Source organism: Biomphalaria glabrata, chromosome 13, assembly GCF_947242115.1.
Source record: "Biomphalaria glabrata chromosome 13, xgBioGlab47.1, whole genome shotgun sequence".
In the NCBI taxonomy this organism is placed as follows: domain Eukaryota; kingdom Metazoa; phylum Mollusca; class Gastropoda; family Planorbidae; genus Biomphalaria; species Biomphalaria glabrata.
The window spans coordinates 34,447,696-34,468,844 of NC_074723.1; the positions used below are offsets into that span (position 1 = coordinate 34,447,696).

The 21,149-nt window shown below is 35.6% G+C and overlaps 1 protein-coding gene across 1 annotated transcript; it reads right to left on the minus strand.

The window, feature by feature from the left end:
* Positions 1-3,558: 3,558 nt before the first annotated feature.
* On the minus strand, positions 3,559-15,114 carry LOC106066961 (angiopoietin-2-like). Its single transcript, XM_056007399.1, has 6 exons — positions 15,042-15,114; positions 10,921-11,391; positions 10,051-10,130; positions 9,466-9,523; positions 7,489-8,199; positions 3,559-4,370 (listed from the first exon to the last, which is right to left on the minus strand). The coding sequence occupies exons 1-6, from the start codon at positions 15,097-15,099 to the stop codon at positions 3,706-3,708; spliced, it is 2,043 nt and encodes a 680-aa protein (XP_055863374.1). The 5' UTR covers positions 15,100-15,114; the 3' UTR covers positions 3,559-3,705.
* Between the last annotated feature and the right edge of the window lie 6,035 nt (positions 15,115-21,149).

Here is a 21,149-nt window from a genome sequence, read left to right on the forward strand (position 1 = left end):
CTCTTTTGTAGACTGTGCCAAGGAAAAAAAGTGTGCTGTTTTCTTCAGTTGTTCAGCACTGCCATACAGGGTGTTGGTTATATTGGGCTGTAGTGGAAGTAGGGTCTGCCTAAGGTGGATTAGGGAGGGGCATTCAAAGATAATATGCTTTACGGTTTCAAAGGGGTGGGCGCAGTGTCTGCAGAGGGAGAGTTGTGTGGAGTTTATTTTGTTCAGATGGTAATTTAATAGTGGTGTGTGTCCTGTTCTTAGTTGGAAAAAAGAAAAAAGCGCATAAAATTATGACAAAACCCCAAACAAAGCCTTTAATAAATTGAAAGACATCTGAAATAAAAACTTTACGGTCAATGCCTTAGATAATAAATAGCAACGTTTTACTTTGGAAATATTAACTAGCTTAGCTATCAAAAGAGAAATAACATTACTTTTAAAAAAATTATCTAAGTTAAAGAACCGCTAATTACTGTCATTTATCTTCGCAAACACGAGACACACACAATACACACACAAAGCACACACACAAGACCCACAAGATACACACGAGACAAACACACAAGACTCAAAAGACACACAGAATACACACACAACACAAGACTCACAAGATACTCATAAGATACACACAGAATACACACACAACACAATGTTGGTGACACATACTGCGGTTAGTTAAAGGTATCAACTCAACTCACAATCACTACGCTCTAAAATTGTTACATTCCAAAAAAACTTATCTTTATTATTAAGTTTGTTCATGTATCAAGATAATTTATTCTAACGTCTGCTGGTGATGTGCCACTTGATGTGACGCTGCTGTTATATATATAAATCTGTTCTTCAAAATTTTGACAATCGGTATAAATCTCGATGCTCTAAATTTTATAACTTACAAATAAATAGTGCCTTCGTGTTGTTGTTGCAAAACTTATATCAACTCCCTCTGTCTGTCAGAAAAAGAAGTTTGTAGGCGTTATTTCTCCCACACCTATTCTTGATTGAAGTTGAAACATTATTCATTGGTGTAGACATGACATAAATCGATAACAAAAAATAACCAATAAGTCAATTAATTATTGGTACTTAATTGTTTTGTTTGATATCGAATAAGGGAAATACCTTCTACAATATTGAGAAATATAGTTGTAAGCGCAGAGTTTGTTTTTTTTCCCCTTTGATAATTTTATGTAAAGGATTTTTAACAAAAAATATTTTAAAACTTCTGGTAAGGAACCTCTACAGGTTGGACATGCTTTAAATAACAAAGAAACAATTACTCTGGACAAAACAATAGAACTGCTGCTTGTTTTGCGTGAGTGTCATGGATGCATTTGTAGCCTGAATGTTATGGATGTTATCCATGGATGGTATCCATCTACGTGGCGTGGATAGCACTTTGGATTTAGATTCGGCCTCAAGGCGTTATTGTGAATATCGTACAAGGAGCGTATTCTTAAACTCTTCTCTTTGATGCTCAAGTAACAAGTTTTTTTTTTTTAATTTCTTTAACACTTGGACCTTTTAAAGAATAACCTATTAATATAACTTATTAACTTATTATAGTGGGAAGCTTGGTTGAGAGACCAAGTGCGCTTGAACTTGGCTTAGCCCCCTAAAAGGGGGCTCGAGGTTCGCAACCCGACTCGGGCAGAGTTGAGTTTACTGAGCACGGAAAACCAACTCCTAGATTCCACTTACTCCCCCCCCCCCCCCGCTGCTCCACAAATGAGATTGGACCAAAGCGCTTTAAGCATGCTCTAAGCATGAAAGTAGCACTATATAAAAGCTATAATAAATAATATATATATATAAAATCAAAACCTAAAAAAAAAATACTCAGAAATACACAAATATAAAACATGTCTTTTTCATACTACAGGTATCATATATATAAATACACTACGCAGCCACCATGGCGCCAAGCTTAGGGGTGTTATACTCAGATTAAGGCTATTTAACCCTTTACGTGTCCGCACAGCTGATTGGCTGTCTCGTACGCTCTTGTTTTGGCACGATTTTGAATTTTGGCGGGAAAAATTGTTTCACAAAAAGGGAAAGGTTTGACTTAGAGACGATGACGTATCGAGTTAAAAATCCAGACGAGGTTTCTAGAAATAAAAGCGAATTGTAAAAAGACAAATAATAAAATATGCATCCTCTGTTTGGGGCCCCTCAGCCCAAGTAAACATTAAAAAACTTTAACAGACACAAAATAGAGCAGTGAGATTGATAACTAACGAATATTCAGATTTGAGTAAAGTAACACCTTTAGTAAAATCACTAAATTAAGAAAGCCTTCAGGAGAGAAGACTCAAAAGTAAAGTAGCAATCATACATAAAAGACTGAACCATAATCTTCAAATACAAAAACAAAATCTAATAAAATACTCAGACACAAAGATAAGTAAAGGCACATTCCTAATCCCATATGCTAGGACGAATTTGTACACATACTCCTTCTTCCCTAGCGCTGTTAGAGCATGGAATGGGTTGCCTGAGCCAGCCAAGAAAACCAGTGACTAGGCAGCATTTAAGTCATTGGTTAATATGCATGACTGAATGCATGATGCGTAGAACGTAATCATCTTCTTTTTAAAGTAACGTCTGTATTATATTAGATCAAACTACTTTTAACGGCATTAAAGAGAGGCAGTTTTTATGGACGTAGAGATTTAACTTGACGACATTCGACTGTTTGCTTCGTTATTATAAAACGTCTTGTTCGACATTTAATATCTAGCGTCGACTAACTTCTAATGTTGGACTTTCGCCTGTGTGTTATTTGATTTCGTTATTTGAGTGTTACCTCCATTTGACTTAGCTGCATAAGACACAGATAACACTTAAATCAAAGTTAAAAGTGAATTTGCAGGGTAAAAAGTCGTGGGGTCTTTTATACCAAGCGCCCCAATAGTCACTTCATCTATCATCACTAAGCCTGTTATATTTTCTTTTCTCATTCTATCTACCCATATACATCGCGTTGCTACTCAAGTTACATTTTTAAAATCTATTAATAATATTTCATAGTAAAGTTTCCCCTTTTAGACCAAGAGATCTATAGGGCATCTATTTATTTGGCCAACGGTTAACGAGCATGGTGTCATGTGGCAAGCACAATGACCAACCGCATTTACTTTTTCCAATCAGGTACCCATCAAAGTTGGAGATCTAAAAAATTTAAATCCTTGTCTTCCACAATAATTCGAACCCGGGACCTCGGAAAACAAGCGCTTTACCGCTCAGCTACCCCACCTCTAGTTGAAGATAATAGAAAAATATTTTTCATTTCTTAGATAAAAATTAAAAATGCTGTAATCTCCCAAACGTAACGATACTCCTTCCAGCCTCTATTGAACCTTTCCAATGATTTGTCACTAAAAGATGATCGATCCCCCGCCGTCTGTCTTCGTGTCACACATGACCTGTAACCCGGAAACTGAAAGATGGTCGACAACGTACAGGATTACGTCAGAATTATCAAAATCGAGAAAGCAGCCAGTGCATTTAAACCATATAAATTTAAAATATTAAAAATATTTAAAAATTTACAAAATGACAAAGTTCAAAACTAAGAATTGCTTTATTTTAAATTCTTTTTTTTTTTTCACAAAATTCATTTTAGTATCTCTTAATGTATTTTTTTTAATTGGGAAGGGAGGGGCGTCTCTTTTATTCTCTGGTGTATGACTGTTGATCTAAATGTTCGTTTTATTTTCTTTCTCTTATTTTCATCTCGCTAAAAGAAACACTGTTAGAGTAATCAGTTAATTGAGCCCAGTTCATTCCCTCGCTATTTGATGTACTTCCCCATAGACCATTTAGATTAGAACTATGACAACTTGTATACCACCAAGCACCTGATCTATCTTCAGCACAGTTTATGCCACTGTGTACATCGTTATCTCTATCAAAAGTCGTAAAGAACATGTTGTTATGACCTGATAAACTATCTCCAGCATTTCCTGAATATTTTCCTATCTGTAGTTCATATTTCTCAGTCTCATTCAATATTTTAAAGTTTTCGTATTGCGCAAAATATTTTTTGTTGTTAAATTCTAAGTCAATTCTTAAATCATATTGTCCAGTAGAAGTTAAACTAAAAATATTTTCATTTCCCAGATAAAATTCCCCAATGTTGTAATCTCCAAAGCCGTCACGATACTCCTTCCAGCCTCTATAGAAATCTACTTTTCCGTTGATTCTTCTCTGAAAGATGATCCATCCACCACCATCTGTCTTTGTGTCACACATGACCTTTAACCCGGAAGCTAATGTCACCACCACGCGTTCTTTCTTATGGATGATGCCACGACATGACTCCGGTATTAAAGTATTCTGGAATTCTTGTAATAGAGAAGTGTAATTTATTTTTCCTGAAAGTAAATAGAAACAGTTCTAAAATTATTATCTTTGAAGTTCACATTTGATGCATGCAGTCCATCGGACAGGTACATAACGTTTAGTCGCAGCCTTTTAGCAGCTGAGTTTTAGCGCAGATGTTTCTCGGTTCAAGAGATAATTTAAATATTTTATAACAAACATAGTGTTTTTTTTTATATACTATATTATATAGTATGTGTTTGCCCCTTTACTTATTTTACACATACAAAACAAAGATAGGCATTATTCATTTTAAAGACATAATATAAAAAAAAAAAATAATAATAATATGATTAAACATTTCGCGCCAAAAAGTATGCGTGAAAATAGCCATCACGCCAAATATTAACCTATAAACTATGTCATTACAAACAAAACTACAAGTAAAAAAATATAAAAAAAAACACTAGTCTACGGGCGGCGTAGCATACGGCGCTATTTCGCAGGGCCGGCATTAGGCCATTTCAACCTAAGCGATCGCAGTAGGCCACGCAATTTTCATAGGACCCGCAATAATTATAGGTGTATAGATTTTTAAATTAAACCATTTTATAACTTATAAAAGATTTCCCTCGCCCTCATGTCGATTAAAAATTCTGATTCTGATTATGTTAAGCAAAAGTGTAAATTTACTCAGAGCTTATAAAAGGTAGGTATTTACATCTTGACTTCTTCTTCTTCTCGGAACTCTAGGCCAGCAAAAGTGAACAAGAGCTCTCTCTCACCGTCCTGAATGAGAACATTGTTCTCTCTGGCGGGTGGGTCAGACTCGTGGCAAGACCCCTGCCATTTTCCTTTTCTATACCAGGCTAACCTTGCGAGACAGACTTAGACAACGGTACCCTTAATGTTCCCAAAAGTCTAATTATTTAATAAACTAGAACCAGGAGACCGAGCCATGCTAGTTGAAATTAATTTGGGAATACTATTACATGAACTCATGTCGGAATGCCTTTTGTTATGACGAAAATGATCGAGCGATCGGGAAACGACTACCAATCTGAAATTAGCTTTTTATAATATGTTACCTAGAAATGTCATTGTACAGGGCGTTTAGAATAGAAAGTCTCTTAAATATTATAATAGAAAATCTCTTAGCAATTAGAATTGAAAGTTTCTTAGAGATTAGAATAGAAAGTCACATAAATATTATAATAGAAAGTCTCTTAGCAATTAGAATAGAAAGTTTCTTAGAGATTAGAATAGAAAGTCACTTAAATATTATAATAGAAAGTCTCTTAGCAATTAGAATAGAAAGTTTCTTAGAGATTAGAATAGAAAGTCTCTTAGAGATTAGAATAGAAAGTCTCTTAGAGATTAGAATAGAAAGTCTCTTAGCGATTTGAATACAAAGTCTCTTAGAGATTAGAATAGAAAGTCTCTTAGAGATTAGAATAGAAAGTCTCTTAGAGATTAGAATACAAAGTCTCTTAGAGATTAGAATACAAAGTCTCTTAGCGATTAGAATACAAAGTCTCTTAGAGATTAGAATAGAAAGTCTCTTAGAGATTAGAATAGAAAGTCTCTTAGAGATTAGAATAGAAAGTCTCTTAGAGATTAGAATAGAAAGACTTTGAACTCCTCCAACAATCTAGAACAACCACAGCTCAGGTCGTGTCGTTTTACGTGGAAACGTTTGCTTAAAACTTCTAGACTGTTATTGGTTTGGAAGAAAGTCTTTGTAGTTTAACTTTCCAAATGGTGACATACTGACATTTAATATTACAGTCAGTGTATTCATTATAGCTTTAGTACGAAACATAAATTGATGCGGGACCTCTAGGTCATACTGTAGAACATGGAATAATAAGGCTTGTCTTTGAGCCCAAAGATTAGTGAGAAATGCAGCATTTTCCGTGGCTGCGCAGCCCCAGCTGTGACCTGCATCTTTTACCACATCCAGGGCAAGCATAACCATTGTCCGCAGGTGGTCGATTTAGATTTTCTTTTCGCCGTCTGCGTTTGTCCTCGGCAGCAGATTTTCTTTTGGTTATCAATGTGTATAACGCGGCCTTCGTGAGTGACCTCTATCTGTCTTATTCCGAGGCCGCTTGCCATCAGGTGTTATCTTCTTAATCAGCTAAGGAAAGTTGACGCCTAAGCTGGTCTTTAAAGAGTTTCCGGGGAGCGCCTCTGTTACGTCGACCAACATTTAGTACACGCAAAAAGATTTCCTTTGGCATACGTTCGTCTCCCATACAGGATACTTTCCCTGCCCAGCGTAAGTGTCAAACCAAATGAAGTCCCAATATACTGTCCATTCCGACGTGCGCAAGAACATCGCTATTTGTAGTGCGGTCATGCCACCGTATGTCCATGATGGAGCGCAAGCATCTTTGGTGAAAGCGCTCAAGAGTCTTAGTTGTTTTCTTTATAGTGGCCATGTTTCAGAGCCATATAGAAGGGTTAAGAGAACCATCTCTTGGTAGACATTGATTTTTGTAGGCAAGCGGAGCGATTTGTTCCGCCAAACTGTCGTCTGAAAACTGTCAAAAGCGCTACTGGCCTTGGCTAGATGGCTATCAATTTCCCTTGAAATTGAGGTGTCATTTGACACTGTAACACCTAGATATGTGAAACGGTCTACTACGTTAAGGGGCTGTTTGTTTACGGTGATCCTTTGGTCTGGGTATGTTTTGTTAGGTGACTTTTTGAACATAAATTCTGTTTTCACGAGGGGTATTGATAAACTGAAAAAAGGAGGCATCGTATGCAAATTCGTTTACCGCCTTCTGGAGGTCATGTTCATTGTGAGCTAGCAGGGCACAATCATAGGCATATATATAATATATATATATATATACGAATTGCTTGCTTAAAAGTAAAAGATATAATGATTGTATCCAACAAGAGGAAATAGCCGCTGTTCAAGATAAAGATTTTCTAGACCTCTCGCCGAAATTAATTGATATTTTAAATTTATTTTCTAATATTATTAAGGCCAAATACGAAATTTCAAATTATGATCAATTATGTGGTAATTATATTCCCAACGATATACATTAACTTTCCAATTTCTACGGAAATAGAGCCATTTTCGAGTTCCACTGTTTGGATTTTTGATCCGACGAATTTTTAGCTAAATAAATGAATGGAATAAAAACTTAGTACCTTCATAATTGGAAAGATTATATTGTAATAAATCTATTGTCTCTTTTAAGCGGGTAAGGTTTTGTTGATTGATTTTTACTTCTTCCCTAATATTTTCGATGTTATCTTGATTGATTTTCAGTTCTTTTTTAACATTTTCGAATTTTGGTTGATTGATTTTTAGGTCTTCTTTAATATTTTCGATGTTTTGTTGATTGATTTTGACATCTTTTTTATTTTTTTCGATGTTTTGTTGATTGATTTTTACATCTTCTTTAACATTTTTGATGTTTTGTTGATTGATTTTTACATCTTCTTTAACATTTTTGATGTTTTGTTGATTAATTTTCATGTCTCCTTTAACAATTTCGATGTTTTGCTCATGAATATTCATTATGTTTCGTTCGCTAATCTCTCGCCTCTGTTTTTCTTCACCAACTTCTCTCTGCAAATCATGAACAACTTTGACCAAATCATCCAAAGTTGGTGTTTGTACAGAAATGACTAACTGCTCCTGAAATCTGTCTTTTTGTCCGAGTACATAGTTGACATGGGCACCGCAAAAATATTTCCCAGAGTCGGACAATTTCACATTTTGCCATGTGACTTGAAGATAGGAATCTTTAGACAAGTTGTGATAGAGTTCGCCTTGTATTGTATTGGAGCTCAGGTTTTGTCCAGATTTAGTAACAGGTTGATCTCTAGATATAGTTGCAATAACTCCAGTGGTCTCTGAAAAAAAAATGTACCGATATGTAGCAAGATTAAAATGCTAGAAATACAGAATGAAAAAAGGCATACATTTTTTTTTTATTTTAAATGTTTTGCTTTGTCATAAAGAGTAACAAAAATTATTATTCTAAACAAAATTTTGTTTGAGAAATATTGTGCATTGTTCTGTAGTAGGATTGCATGGACTCAAGCTGACAAGTCTTTAATCCTTACTGGAAGAGGGAAAGAGAGGGTTATCACGGGAATGCAGCAATTCCAACATTGGCAATCATCCCACAGAATTTTTGTGCAATATTATTGGAATAAAGAGGCTCTCTGGCTGAGTGGTTACTTTTAAGCGTTTTGAGTGGGGTTCAGGGTTCCAAACATGGTGAAGACTGGAATTTTGAATTTTGGGATTTTAAGGGCACCCTCTAATGAGTACCTGACTTTAGTTAGGGAAAGTAAAGGATTTTGGTCGTTGTGTTGGCCACATGGTAATCTACTCGTTAACCGTCGCCCATAGAAACAAATGACCTTAGTTCCATCTGCCCTATAGATCGCAGTCTCTGAGAGAGAAACTAATTGAAATAGGAAGAAATCCCATAGGTGTGTCCACATTGCTGATACCGTGGGAGGCGGAAGAGAACTCAACAGAATGGTACGACTCAAACCAAAAATGGTCGATGCCGCGAGAAGTCTACATTCATAGGCATTTTGAGACTAATTGACTGGACTTTTCAAAGTGCTTACAGTCTATGAAGAAGTTTTGGAAATGAACCATAGTCGCTCTTTGACAGACAGAGGTCAACAGATGTCAACAACAACCATTTCCTTTATTCGATACCAAGCTAAATAATTAATTACCAATACCATTAATTAATAAGTTAAGATTTTTTGGTTTATCAATTCATGTTTTGTTAGGTAAAATAAATATGCGTATAATGTAATTAGAGAACGCTTGATAGAGAAATAGTGTTAACAATTGTTTAAGGGGGCCAAACCCTAATAAATGTAGCCATATCTGTGAAGGATTAGTTCCCATTGTTGGTATGAAACTAAAAAAAGGAATTGTTAATAATTAATTGTCTGATTGGTAAGTTTATTTTAATGACTAATGTCTTGTCTATGACAATGAACACTGCGAGGTTTCAGCTTGATCCCTGAAAGAGATCGTGGCAAATAATGTGTACACACTTTGTACCAGACAGACAGTGAGCTGATATAAGCTTTTTAAATAACAATACTCTAAGATCGCAAATGTTTGTTATATTAATAAAATATTACCGTGAAGTATGTACATGAATTGAAGAACTGAATCTTGATAAGAACTATCGTTTGAAGCCTGTGAAACAAAACATGAAAATATTAATAAACTTTTCTAAAGATCTGCCAAATAATACTACAACTACTCACCTATTTAAAAATACACAAACAAACAAAAACACTCTTGTATACAGCAAATGGTTTGTTGACACCACGAGATTTCAAATTGACTATGGACAAAGTAATTCAAACATAATTTTTTTTTATGAAATCTAGAAAAAAAAATACAATTATTTATAATGTTGGTGCTTGTATTTAAGTTCGTTTCGATGTGCCTGTGTGTTTTTGCGTTTGTGTGTGTTTTTGTGTGTGTATGTGGGTACTTTTGTATGTATGTGGGTACTTTTGTGTGTGTATGTGGGTACTTTTGTAGCATGTGGGTACTTTTGTGTGTATGTGGGTACTTTAGTGAGTGTCTTTGAGTGCGTTTGTGTGCGTGTGTTTTTGCATTTGTTTCTATGTGCGCTTGTCTGTGGATGTGTGTAAAATAAGATTTAATTTCCGCCTCAGGTAATTTCTAAAAAAAAATATTAATGGTGACTTTACCGGAAAAGAACATTTGACTGTCAAGGGTTCTATGAGTTCTTTTACAATTTCAGAACTTGCAACGAAACGAAGTTTTGATCCTGTATACAAAAAAATTAAGTTTGTGGTGAAAAAGTTATACAAATCGAAATAGTTTACGTAAAAATGTAATATTATCAAGATATTTAAGTCAATTTGTTATTGAATTGAATGTCTACATATACGTTTAGTTCGAAGATGTTTAACAAGGAATGAAGAGAAGAACTCAGATGTTTTTCAGTTTGTTCTCAAGTTATTTAAATACATCTCCAACAAAAGAAGAAAACACCAGGCAATAAAGAAAGAAAACATCACAGTTAGCATATGTCGCCTCTACCACTTCTCAGCACTTTGTAGAGTATTCTCCAAGTTTTTTTCCTTCAATAACTTAAAAAAAGAATTCCTACTACGTAAATAAAATATTGGAAATATAACAGACAGTAAATTATCACTAAGAACGTAAGTAGTGGCAAAGCTGAAAAGGGGGGAGTGGGGAAAAATTAAAAAAAAACATTAGGCCCTCACTTCAGGGGGGTTCCCCCATTGGAGTGTCCCAGATTAGTTTTTTACATTAAATATAAAAATTATCTTTTGTCATGATGTCAAGTGTCAAAATTTAGGGGTCCCTAAAGAGGTCAAGCCCCCCGCGTATTCAAACCCCTAGCTACACCCCCACTGGATTGTCCAAGATTAGTTTTTTTACATTAAATATAACACCATTATCTTGTGTTATGATGTCAAATGTCAAAGTTCAGAGGCCCCTAAACAGGTCAAGCCCGCGCGCATCCAAACACCTTGATACACCACTGCTTAAAGCCTACTACATTGTATTATTTTGTTTCTAATACTTACTTATATTATTGTATCCAGAAATTCCTACATTCTTCGAAGAACATTGTTCTATTTCTTCGGAAATCATTAATCGTGTGATTTTTTCAATCAATGCTGTGACATTTAGTTCATATCTCACTTCTTTCTTGGCTTTCATGGAAACATTTTTCTGAATAGAGTTATCTCCATCAACGTTACATCTATAAGCTTGAGCGTCAGACTGAATAGGATTGTAGACAGTCAAGGACAGGAACAGATTTCCAAAACTGACTTGCGCATGTCTGAACTGAACAAATTGTTGGAGATTAAAAGTGTGAGTGTCCAGTGACAGAAGAACATAAAAGTCTTTGATCGTTTCGTTATAACGTGACAGTGACACAGATTTGATGACATCAATGTTTGGAACCTGGTTGTTAGTTACAGAACAGTTGATCACAAGTTGCGATGTGAACACTGGCGATATGACCTCTGGCTGGACATTAATGATAAGATCTGAAAGAAAATATTTTAAAATACTTACAATTTCCATATCAATAAATATTTTTTATAAATTATACTTAAATACAAATTATTGCCTGCAATTTCTCAAAGAAGCTTCAGGAGTCAAGACAAAATATATTCTCCTGACATGATCCACTTATAACATTTAGACTCTTGAACAGAGCTAAAGAAAGAGTATACCGTAAGCTAAAAATTGTAACTTGTCAAACATTCGCAGGACAGCATAACATTTCTGACCTGGTCTTTCAAACCTGCATATGATTAATTTTTTCCAGAGGGGATTCTCTTCCTCCCCCTCGTAAAAAAAACCTTTAAGAACTTAAACTGTAGGAAGAATTGAATGATTTAGAAACCTATCCAAAAATCTTCACCAAATAGAAATCTTTAAAATTTTTTCAAACTTTCTAGGGTAACGATAAATGCATACAAATTCATCTTTTGCATCGTATAACTTAATGATAGATCACTATCTTAATTCTTGATAGAAAACTATCTTAACTCTTGATAGATAACTATCTTATCTCTTGATAGATAACTATCTTAACTCTTGATAGATAACTATCTTAACTCTTGATAGATAACTATCTTGTCTATTGATATATAACTATCTTAACTCTTGATAGATAATTATCTTAGCTCTTAATAGATAACTATCTTTACTCTTGATAGATAACTATATAAACTCTTGATAGATAACTATCTTAACTCTTGATAGATAACTACGTTAACATTTGATAGATAACTATCTTTACTCTTGATAGATAACTATCTTAACTCTTGATAAATAACAATCTTAACTCTTGATAGATAACTATCTTAACTATTGATAGATAACTATCTTAACTCTTGATAGATAATTATCTTAGCTCTTGATAGATAACTATCTTAACTCTTGATAGATAACTATCTTAACTCTTGATAGATAATTATCTTAGCTCTTGATAGATAACTATCTTAACTATTGATAGATAACTATCTTAAGTCTTGATAGATAATTATCTTAGCTCTTGATAGATAACTATCTTAACTCTTGATAGATAACTATCTTAACTCTTGATATATAACTATATAAACTCTTGATAGATAACTATCTTAACTCTTGATAGATAACTATGTAAACACTTGATAGATAACTATCTTAACTCTTGATAGATAACTATCTTAACTCTTGATAGATAACTATCTTAACTTTTGATAGATAATTATCTTAACTCTTGATAGATAACTATCTTAACTCTTGATAGATAACTCTTTCTCTCGTAATTACTTTCTTCGTTTTACAATGTTATTTTTGACATCGAATTATAAGAATATGCATGCTCTCTTTACATAACGGAAATAAAAGTGTATACATTTAAAAATCTATTTGTATTAATGGGATCAAATCCAAGTCGGCATAGTCTATTAGGAGAGAAAGAGTTAATAATTCTTTTAGGTAATAGATGTATGTAACATTTAGAGCATATGACTTTAACACTATGTGCTATATATATATATATATATATATATATATATATATATATATATATATATATATATATATATATATATATATATATTTGTATTATAATGTGTATATAACATTAAACGTATTTTCAAAAGCTAACATCAACTCACACAATGCCTGTCTGTATGTCTGTCTGTCTGTCTGGTAAAACGTTTGTACTATATTTCTCCTACACCCTTTCTCAGATGAAGTCTAAACTTTGTTAAATTATTCACTGACATATTCAAAAAAAAACAACTAATAAACAAATTAACTAATTAGTCAGTTAATTATTGATAATTTGACTATTTTGTTTGATACCAAATTAAGGAAATAAATCCTATATGATTTAGATATATAGTTGTAAAGAAGAAGTTCTTCCCCTTATAAATTTCATATTTTGCTTGTTTTCTTCTAATAGATTTAACTAAAGATAATTTTCGCGCTTACACTAATATCATGCTGAAAGCGCTTTGGTCCAATCTCATCTGCTTTCCAGATGGGGTGGGCTTATTTTGGAGAACGTTTTCCGAGCAGCAACTTGAAAATTTAGGCGCTCAGTAGACATCACTGTGCTTGAGACGGGTGTCGAACCTTGAGCCCCATTAATAGATTTCTTAGCCAAGCTCAAACGAACTCGCGGTCAATCAAACATATCAAAAGGTTATAATATGGTTATAACATAACATACATATAACATAAAGTGTATGTAACATACAAACGTGCGTGATAGGACCTTATCAGCATCTTTATAGTCCTTAGGCAACAACGCTTGAGCTGGCCCGGACATGTTCGCAGATGGAGGACAATTGCTTCCCAAAAAGAAAAACTGGTCGCCCCCACCTCCACGATCTCTCTATATAATTTTCTTTCTATTGTACTGTTTTTGTGGCCTGTCTTATGTATGGCAGTTTTGGAAGACATAGTCACCATTCTCTAAGGACACCCCACACGAGTAGAATTCACTGGTTCCAATTTTTGAGCTTTCCAGCAGTGAACATTGATACTGACCATTGGTAAGACATAGCCCTAGACCGCACTAGAGAGAGACAGTGACCAACAGAGCTATGGAAAGCGAGAAAACATGGGCATCGGCTCTTGAAGAAAAGTGTGCCACACGAAAAATGGCCAGCTCTTCTACCACCAAAGCGAAAGCTAATTTGACCTGCAATATATGTGTACAGGAGTGTCTCTCCAAAATAGGGCTCCACAGTCATATGAAAAAGCATTCGAGATGAACCAACGTCGTTCTAGGACATAATAAGGTTAATAACTATAACATCGGTTTTATATAACATAAAGTGTTACTTTGTTTTAACATGTACGTTTTAAAAATGAAGACATGTAGATATTTAAACTCCCACAGAAAACACGGGGAGGGCGGCAGGCAGGGTTTAAACTTGAGATCATCAAAAGACAATCCAGAGTGCATTCCTTTTTATTTACGACTAACATGTAACATCAAGTTTATGTAACATCAAGTTTATGTAACATCAAGTTTATGTAACATCAAGTTTATGTAACATCAAGTTTATGTAACATCAAGTTTATGTAACATCAAGTTTATGTAACATCAAATTTATGTAACATCAAGTTTATGTAACAATAAGTTTATGTAACATCAAGTTTATGTAACATCAAGTTTATGTAACATCAAGTTTATGTAACATCAAGTTTATATAACATCAAGTTTATGTAACATCAAGTTTATGTAACATCAAGTTTATGTAACATCAAGTTTATGTAACATCAAGTTTATGTAACATCAAGTTTATGTAACATTAAGTTTATGTAACATTAAGTTTATGTAACATCAAGTTTATATAACATCAAGTTTATGTAACATTATGTTTATGTAACATCAAGTTTATGTAACATTAAGTTTATGTAACATCAAGTTTATGTAACATCAGGTTTATGTAACATCAAGTTTATGGAACATTAAGTTTACGTACGCAAAGCTTATGTGATATAAAGTAAGATTCAAAATAATTTTTATATGTATTAACAAACATTTCTTAGTTAGCTTTAATAATTTAACTTATATGTATATAATATTAAACGTAGTACATATAGCCTTTCTTATAAAAATTTGCTAATATGAAAGCTGCATGACTGTAAACGAGATTCCAACAAAAGTTGAAAGTCTAAATACCTGAAAGAGCTAATGGAGCTAAATAAACGCCAAGAAGAAGACTCAGTAGGAAAGCCATTTCTCAACAACTGACAAGGAGAGAAACTCGTCTCTTTATAGATAAACACCAGACGAGTTATACAACGATGTAAGATTGCGGAATATTGTTATCATATTTAGTTTCACCATTGATGTTCAACCAACGGCCAGATAAGCGCATCCGGCTCGTGACATGGTGCTAACTGACCCCTAGAATTATCTGGTCACGTAGCAGGAGAGACCTGGTACCACTTTCTCCATAACTTTTAAGTTGATGCGACCTGTAAGTCATGGAAAATATTATGTCACCCAGACTAAGAAATTTTGAGAACCCTCGAGTTACAGAATCAGCTCCAGCAAAACAATAGTTCTTTGAGAGTAATGGATAGTTGTTGTAACTTGTTTGACATCCATGAAGGCTCTCTTGTCATGACAACGAAGTAATAAAGATAAAAAGAAAGATACTAATAGAGAAAGTAAAAGATAGAGAAAGAGAGACAGAGATGGAGGGAAAGTCAGAAAGATTGCTGGAAAATATTTTTTTTAAGTTAAGAAGCCCTTTCAGACCTTGGAGCAGATGGTTAGACATAAGTTTCCGAGCAGGTTTACTGTCATAAGGCCAGACCCAATGAACAACCGCCTATATTTCCTAATACATACTGAGAAAGACACAAGGACAGAGGCGCATTTCTTATTCTATAAGATAGAAAAAAATCGTACAAGTGCTCCTTCTTTCCTAGTGCCATTGTAGAATGGAAAGGGTTTCTTGAATCAGCCAGGAAAACTAACGATTCAGCAGAGTTTACATGTTACCTGCATGAATGATTGACACATGAAATGCGTAGGCCGTAATCATCTTCTTTTTTGAAGTAACCTCTGTAATAAATAAGATTTTATAAACTAAAGTCAGATACTAATTAGAGTTGGGTGGACTCAGAGGCGTCCTTAAAAACCCTAAGTTTAAAAGTTCCATTGTAATGGTCGCCGTTTCCTGTTATTTCCTCTGAGAAGCCTTTCCCATGTTTGAGTATAGCTGCAAGGCAATAGAGGTTTGAATTCATAGTTGTCTTTATCCAAGGTGGCTACTCAGCCATATCTCTCGAGACACTCCTGCACAAAACTTACTGGTTGAGGCGCCAGTTACTCGCCCTTGCCACTTCTCCTGTTACTGAAAACTTTCGCCGGAGCCACAGGTGAAGGCAAGGAGTTGGACTGGTTGTCAGAGGCTATTTGAGAAGCATGGCATAAGGAAACATTTTATAGGTAGTGAAACACTTTGATCCATTACCACTTCCTTTAATGACAACTTTACGAATTATAGAAAATGTTACACTACATGGGTGTACAATCTATATATCTTCAAGATGATACGCCTACAAATGTTAAAAACAACAATTCTGGTGACTATAAATGGTAGTTAAGTTTGATCGACTAATGTTTATTCATTTCTCTAATGCCTAGAACTAGTCATACCTGCTTCCTCTTCTTCTTTCTCGTTCTTATTATTATGTTGGAGCGTTCAGATGACTATGAGATGAACTGCGCAGTGGTTTCCAAATCAGGCATCCCGCCATATAATTTTCTTTCTATTGAGGGTGTTTTTAAGGCGAGTGTCTTGTCTGGCATCTTTGTCAAATATTTGTTTTTCAAAGGACATGGTCAGCATTCTCTGATGACACTCCACAAGGTCAGATCTCACAGGGTTCACTTTTGAGCTTCCTAAACATTTGTTGTCTCATTCTGTTTTGTTCGGTTCTGATGTGAAAGATTAGACGTTGATCTTGGAATAGCTTATAATAGGCGTCATCTTTCTTGTATTCTGATGATAGCTTGTCCATTTCTCATTTATTGTATTTACTATTAGTTTCTTTATTTCTTTATACTCATCACTAAAAATATAAAATAAGTTTATCCATCTTTTGGAGTTCACAGTTGAAATTTAACTAACAAGGGGAAGTAAACTAATATATATTAGGAACTTTGTTTTGATACTAGTTATCTCTCTTCGAGAAAAAAAATTACATTTATTTGAGTATGCTAACAATGCTTTTAGCTAAATGATGTTTTAATCATGAAATCGTTTTGTAGGATTTATTGAAGTACAGGCTAAAGATGTGTTTTCCCTCTTGGACAAAAATAATTTCTAATTATTCTGAGCATTAATAAACCGCACAACCATTGGCGCTCACATGGGGATGCACACCCACCCTCTTGGATTCTGTGTAGTAAAATTCTAGCTTTTTTTTTAAAACATCAAATCAATTAACTTTTAATTAACAACTGAACATGTAGTGCTTCCACTGATGACTGAAGTAGAGTTGTAAATATAAGACTAGCCTAGGTGTAAATGCACGTTTTGGAGACGTGGCGTTGATATTGTGTGACGTGTATTACAATTACACACCTAAGTGACTGGTCACTACTACTGTGTCTCGAATGCGGAGAATGCTGGGTTCGTGTTTCCTGGAGTACTCTTGACACGTGACAAACATAGATACTACAGATTGACTTAAGTCCGTTTCAGCAGACAAAATATAAAGTTTATTTGATAACAATAATAATTTTAATGCATACAAGTCTATAATAAACAATTCTATCCGCATAACAGTGGTATCAAATATATCCAATACGTTAAACTCTTCAGAGTAGATTACAAATAACGTCCGCATCTCAGCGGGTAACACTGTACAGAATAATACAGAATAACTACTAGAAATACATGTCTCAAAAAGACCACTGGCATCAACTGCTTAAAAGTTACTAACTAACTGAAATTACTACTCGACTTTCTAAGTCGCTACCGTCCGTCCCGGACCAAAAGTACCACTTGACTGCCTGGTCCAAAGGATACCACTTGACTGACTTGACTTCCACGTGTCTTTTAAACCTCTTAACATGATGTGAACATTAAATCAGGCAATGTCAACTGAGACTGTGACACTAAGCTTATCAGGAATTAAACCCCGACCATATACGTGCACCTCTCTGAATTCAGCGTAGCCAACTTTTAGTCACTTTTTTTTTTACCTTTAAATCAGTTAACTTCTAGGTAGCAGCTTAACAAGTAATGCTTCCACTGTAGTACAGTGCTATTGTCGTAATAGCTTTGTCCGAAGTTCATATCCGACCATCTAAGCTTTATTAGCCTTTGCGCGTCTCACAAAACTTCACCTTGTTATCAATAACCCGAATGATGATTATTATAAACGTAATACAGCTGGTTACATCAATAAGATTATCTGTTTCTTCAAGGGGCGGACTTGCTATATGGCCATTCGGCCAATTCCCGGTGGACCGGAAGGACCACAGTAATCCTCTTCTTTTTAGATATCACGTCTGTATTTTATAAGATAAGGGCCGCATGGATGTTAATTTGGCACGTATTTTATTGTTAAAAGTTTTATAATGTTCTCTTACAAAAGGGGCCCTCTGAGCGACGTATGTATAGTCACTGTATGCATGTGTACAGCTATCGATACGTTATCAAACTGAACAGAAGGATTCTGAGGACAGGTAGACCTAGAGTTGAATGTCCATCATATAATAGACAATTTATGGGCGGATGAAATAGAAATGCCCGGGACGATTTTGACACCCAGTTCTTCCCTGAGTTCTTCCGTAACAGTCACAAGCGAAAGTGTTTGGTGCTAAATTTATCTTATTTATATCAGACACAATCGATTGAGAAATACGAATCCGTTCGCGCTTTAAGTCACAACTTTGAAAAAGATCTTTGACTGTTTGGCGTATCGTAAAACAACGGCACAGAGTGAAACAAGACATACTGCACAGTGCCCGCTTCTTATATATTTTCTGATCTGCCCTTTCAATCGCAGTAAATTATTCATGTTTTTGAACCAGTTGCCCTCATGTCTGCTCGACTTAACGTTCTAGACGCACACCAGCAGTCATGTTAATGACATAATCAAAAACCATATTGACCATGCTGAGGAACACTTTGGAAGGCGAGACTGCCGGCAGACAAACTTGGTACCGGGTATTGAGTTGGTGCTGCCTAGAGTTGGCAGTTGACAGACACACTGAGCAAAAACCACATATTTTGATTTTGGGAGATAATACAAAACACGGCTTTACGTTACGTATCCTGATTCGTTAATTTCTACATTACGTTCGCTTTCCGAGCAATAATAATACTCAGTTCAACTTGTTTTGTCTTCATCCTAAAATAAGGAAAGAGCTGCAACTTAAAGATGAATAGCAGAACTGCTCGATAAGCGTTAATCGCAAGTTTGTCAATCGCGACGAAAAGTATTTATTGGTAAAAATATCGACAGCTTCGGCAGCTACAGTCAATGATTACATTTTTCTTGGAAGGCACGGCCGCGCAGATAAACTTAACAATGTTTTCAGTAAATACTTTGTTCACAAGTTGTTGTTTTGTTTTGTTTTATTTCAGGAAACTAGTATTTATAGTTCATTTAATATCGCGTAGATGTATGGGGCGAGGGGAGCCAGTATATACCCGTAACAAGAAAGTTGAAGCTACGAATATGAGCCATAAGGTAGCAACTTGCACCCCCTTGCGAAAAATCCTGCGGGCTCCCATGGGCACAGCATATTACTATGATTATGCTGCCACATGCCAAATTAGATACCTGGTGTTCAACAAAGAAATATTTGGAAGAAAGCATTGATTGTAATTTGCGTACCGATAGTCTTTAATTTGAGAATGTGTTATGGAGCCAAATACAATCTAATGGTTGTAACAGTTTTTACGCGTTTTTTCATGTTTAACATTAGGATTGATGGCTCTTACAGTAAGAAGAGAGCTGATCTAAAACAATGGTTCTCAAACTTTTAATGAAATTCTAGTTATTAATCTACACATGAAATAATGTAGTTCCTATTGAAATGGTTTTATCAATATGCTTTAAAAATTTAATCCAATTTCGCTTTTAAACTAAAAAAATTATTAACTTGCAATTGGGTACGCTGGAAAGCCTAATTGATTCGTCAATGAGCGAGCCTGTACTTAATCAAAGCTGCGGCTGTACAGGTAGTTACCACAGAGCTGATGGGGTTGTGCAGAAAGTTACAAGAGGGGCGCTGGGGTTGTGCAGGTAGTTAAAAAACAAAGGCGTTGGGTTGTAGCGCTTTCTGTGACTGTGTTGTGGGCAAATTATACCAGTGTGGCTTTCAAGACAAGAAAAGTGATAATGATTCCTACGTAGATCTCATCGATAAGCAATGGACCTGAAAAGAAAGAGACAGGTGTAGAAACAAGAGAAGTCTAAAATGTGACTGAAGTTTTCACCTCTTGGATACTGGCACATGTGTGGAATAGGAAATACCTGCAAACTGCGCTGCAGAGGAAATACCTGCAAACTGCGCTGCAGAGGAAATACCTGCAAACTGCGCTGCAGAGGAAATACCTGCAAACTGCGCTGCAGAGGAAATACCTGCAAACTGCGCTGCAGAGGAAATACCTGCAAACTGCGCTGCAGAGGAAATACCTGCAAACTGCGCTGCAGAGGAAATACCTGCAAACTGTGCTGCAGAGGAAATACCTGTATACTGACATTTTGGGAGGGTGCAATGGCAGCCACACACCTCGAAGCACCAAGTACGTACTTACAAGCAACGGCACAAATCCGAGCACTCATTCATGAGAAGTGGTTAAAGTCCTGGGAGGAATCCGACAGAGCACGTGGTGTCTGGTAGCGCATGCGTCACCCAGATCGCGACGATCCATGGTGGCGACTGAGGCGGTCAGAGCAGTCAATAGTTGCGCAGTGCAGGACGGAACACTGTCCTATTGGGGCATACTTTGCCCGGTTCCGCACTAACTTTGACTCCCGATGCCGTCACCGTGAAGAGAGCGTCGAAACAGTGTCACATGTCTTGTACGAGTGTCCCCAGCTCCGCGAGCTAAGGGGGGACTTGCCTGTGCAGTCACTCGACTTGTATGGTAGCTATGAGGCACTACGCCGGACGGCTAAGTTTCTTGCCAGAGCACTACGGGAGGACTAGTCCTTCCTGCTCTGATTTTTCAATAGGAGTTCATCTCAGGCATACTGACATTAGCGAAGACCGCCATTAAGAAGATATTATTTTGTTATATATGTAATA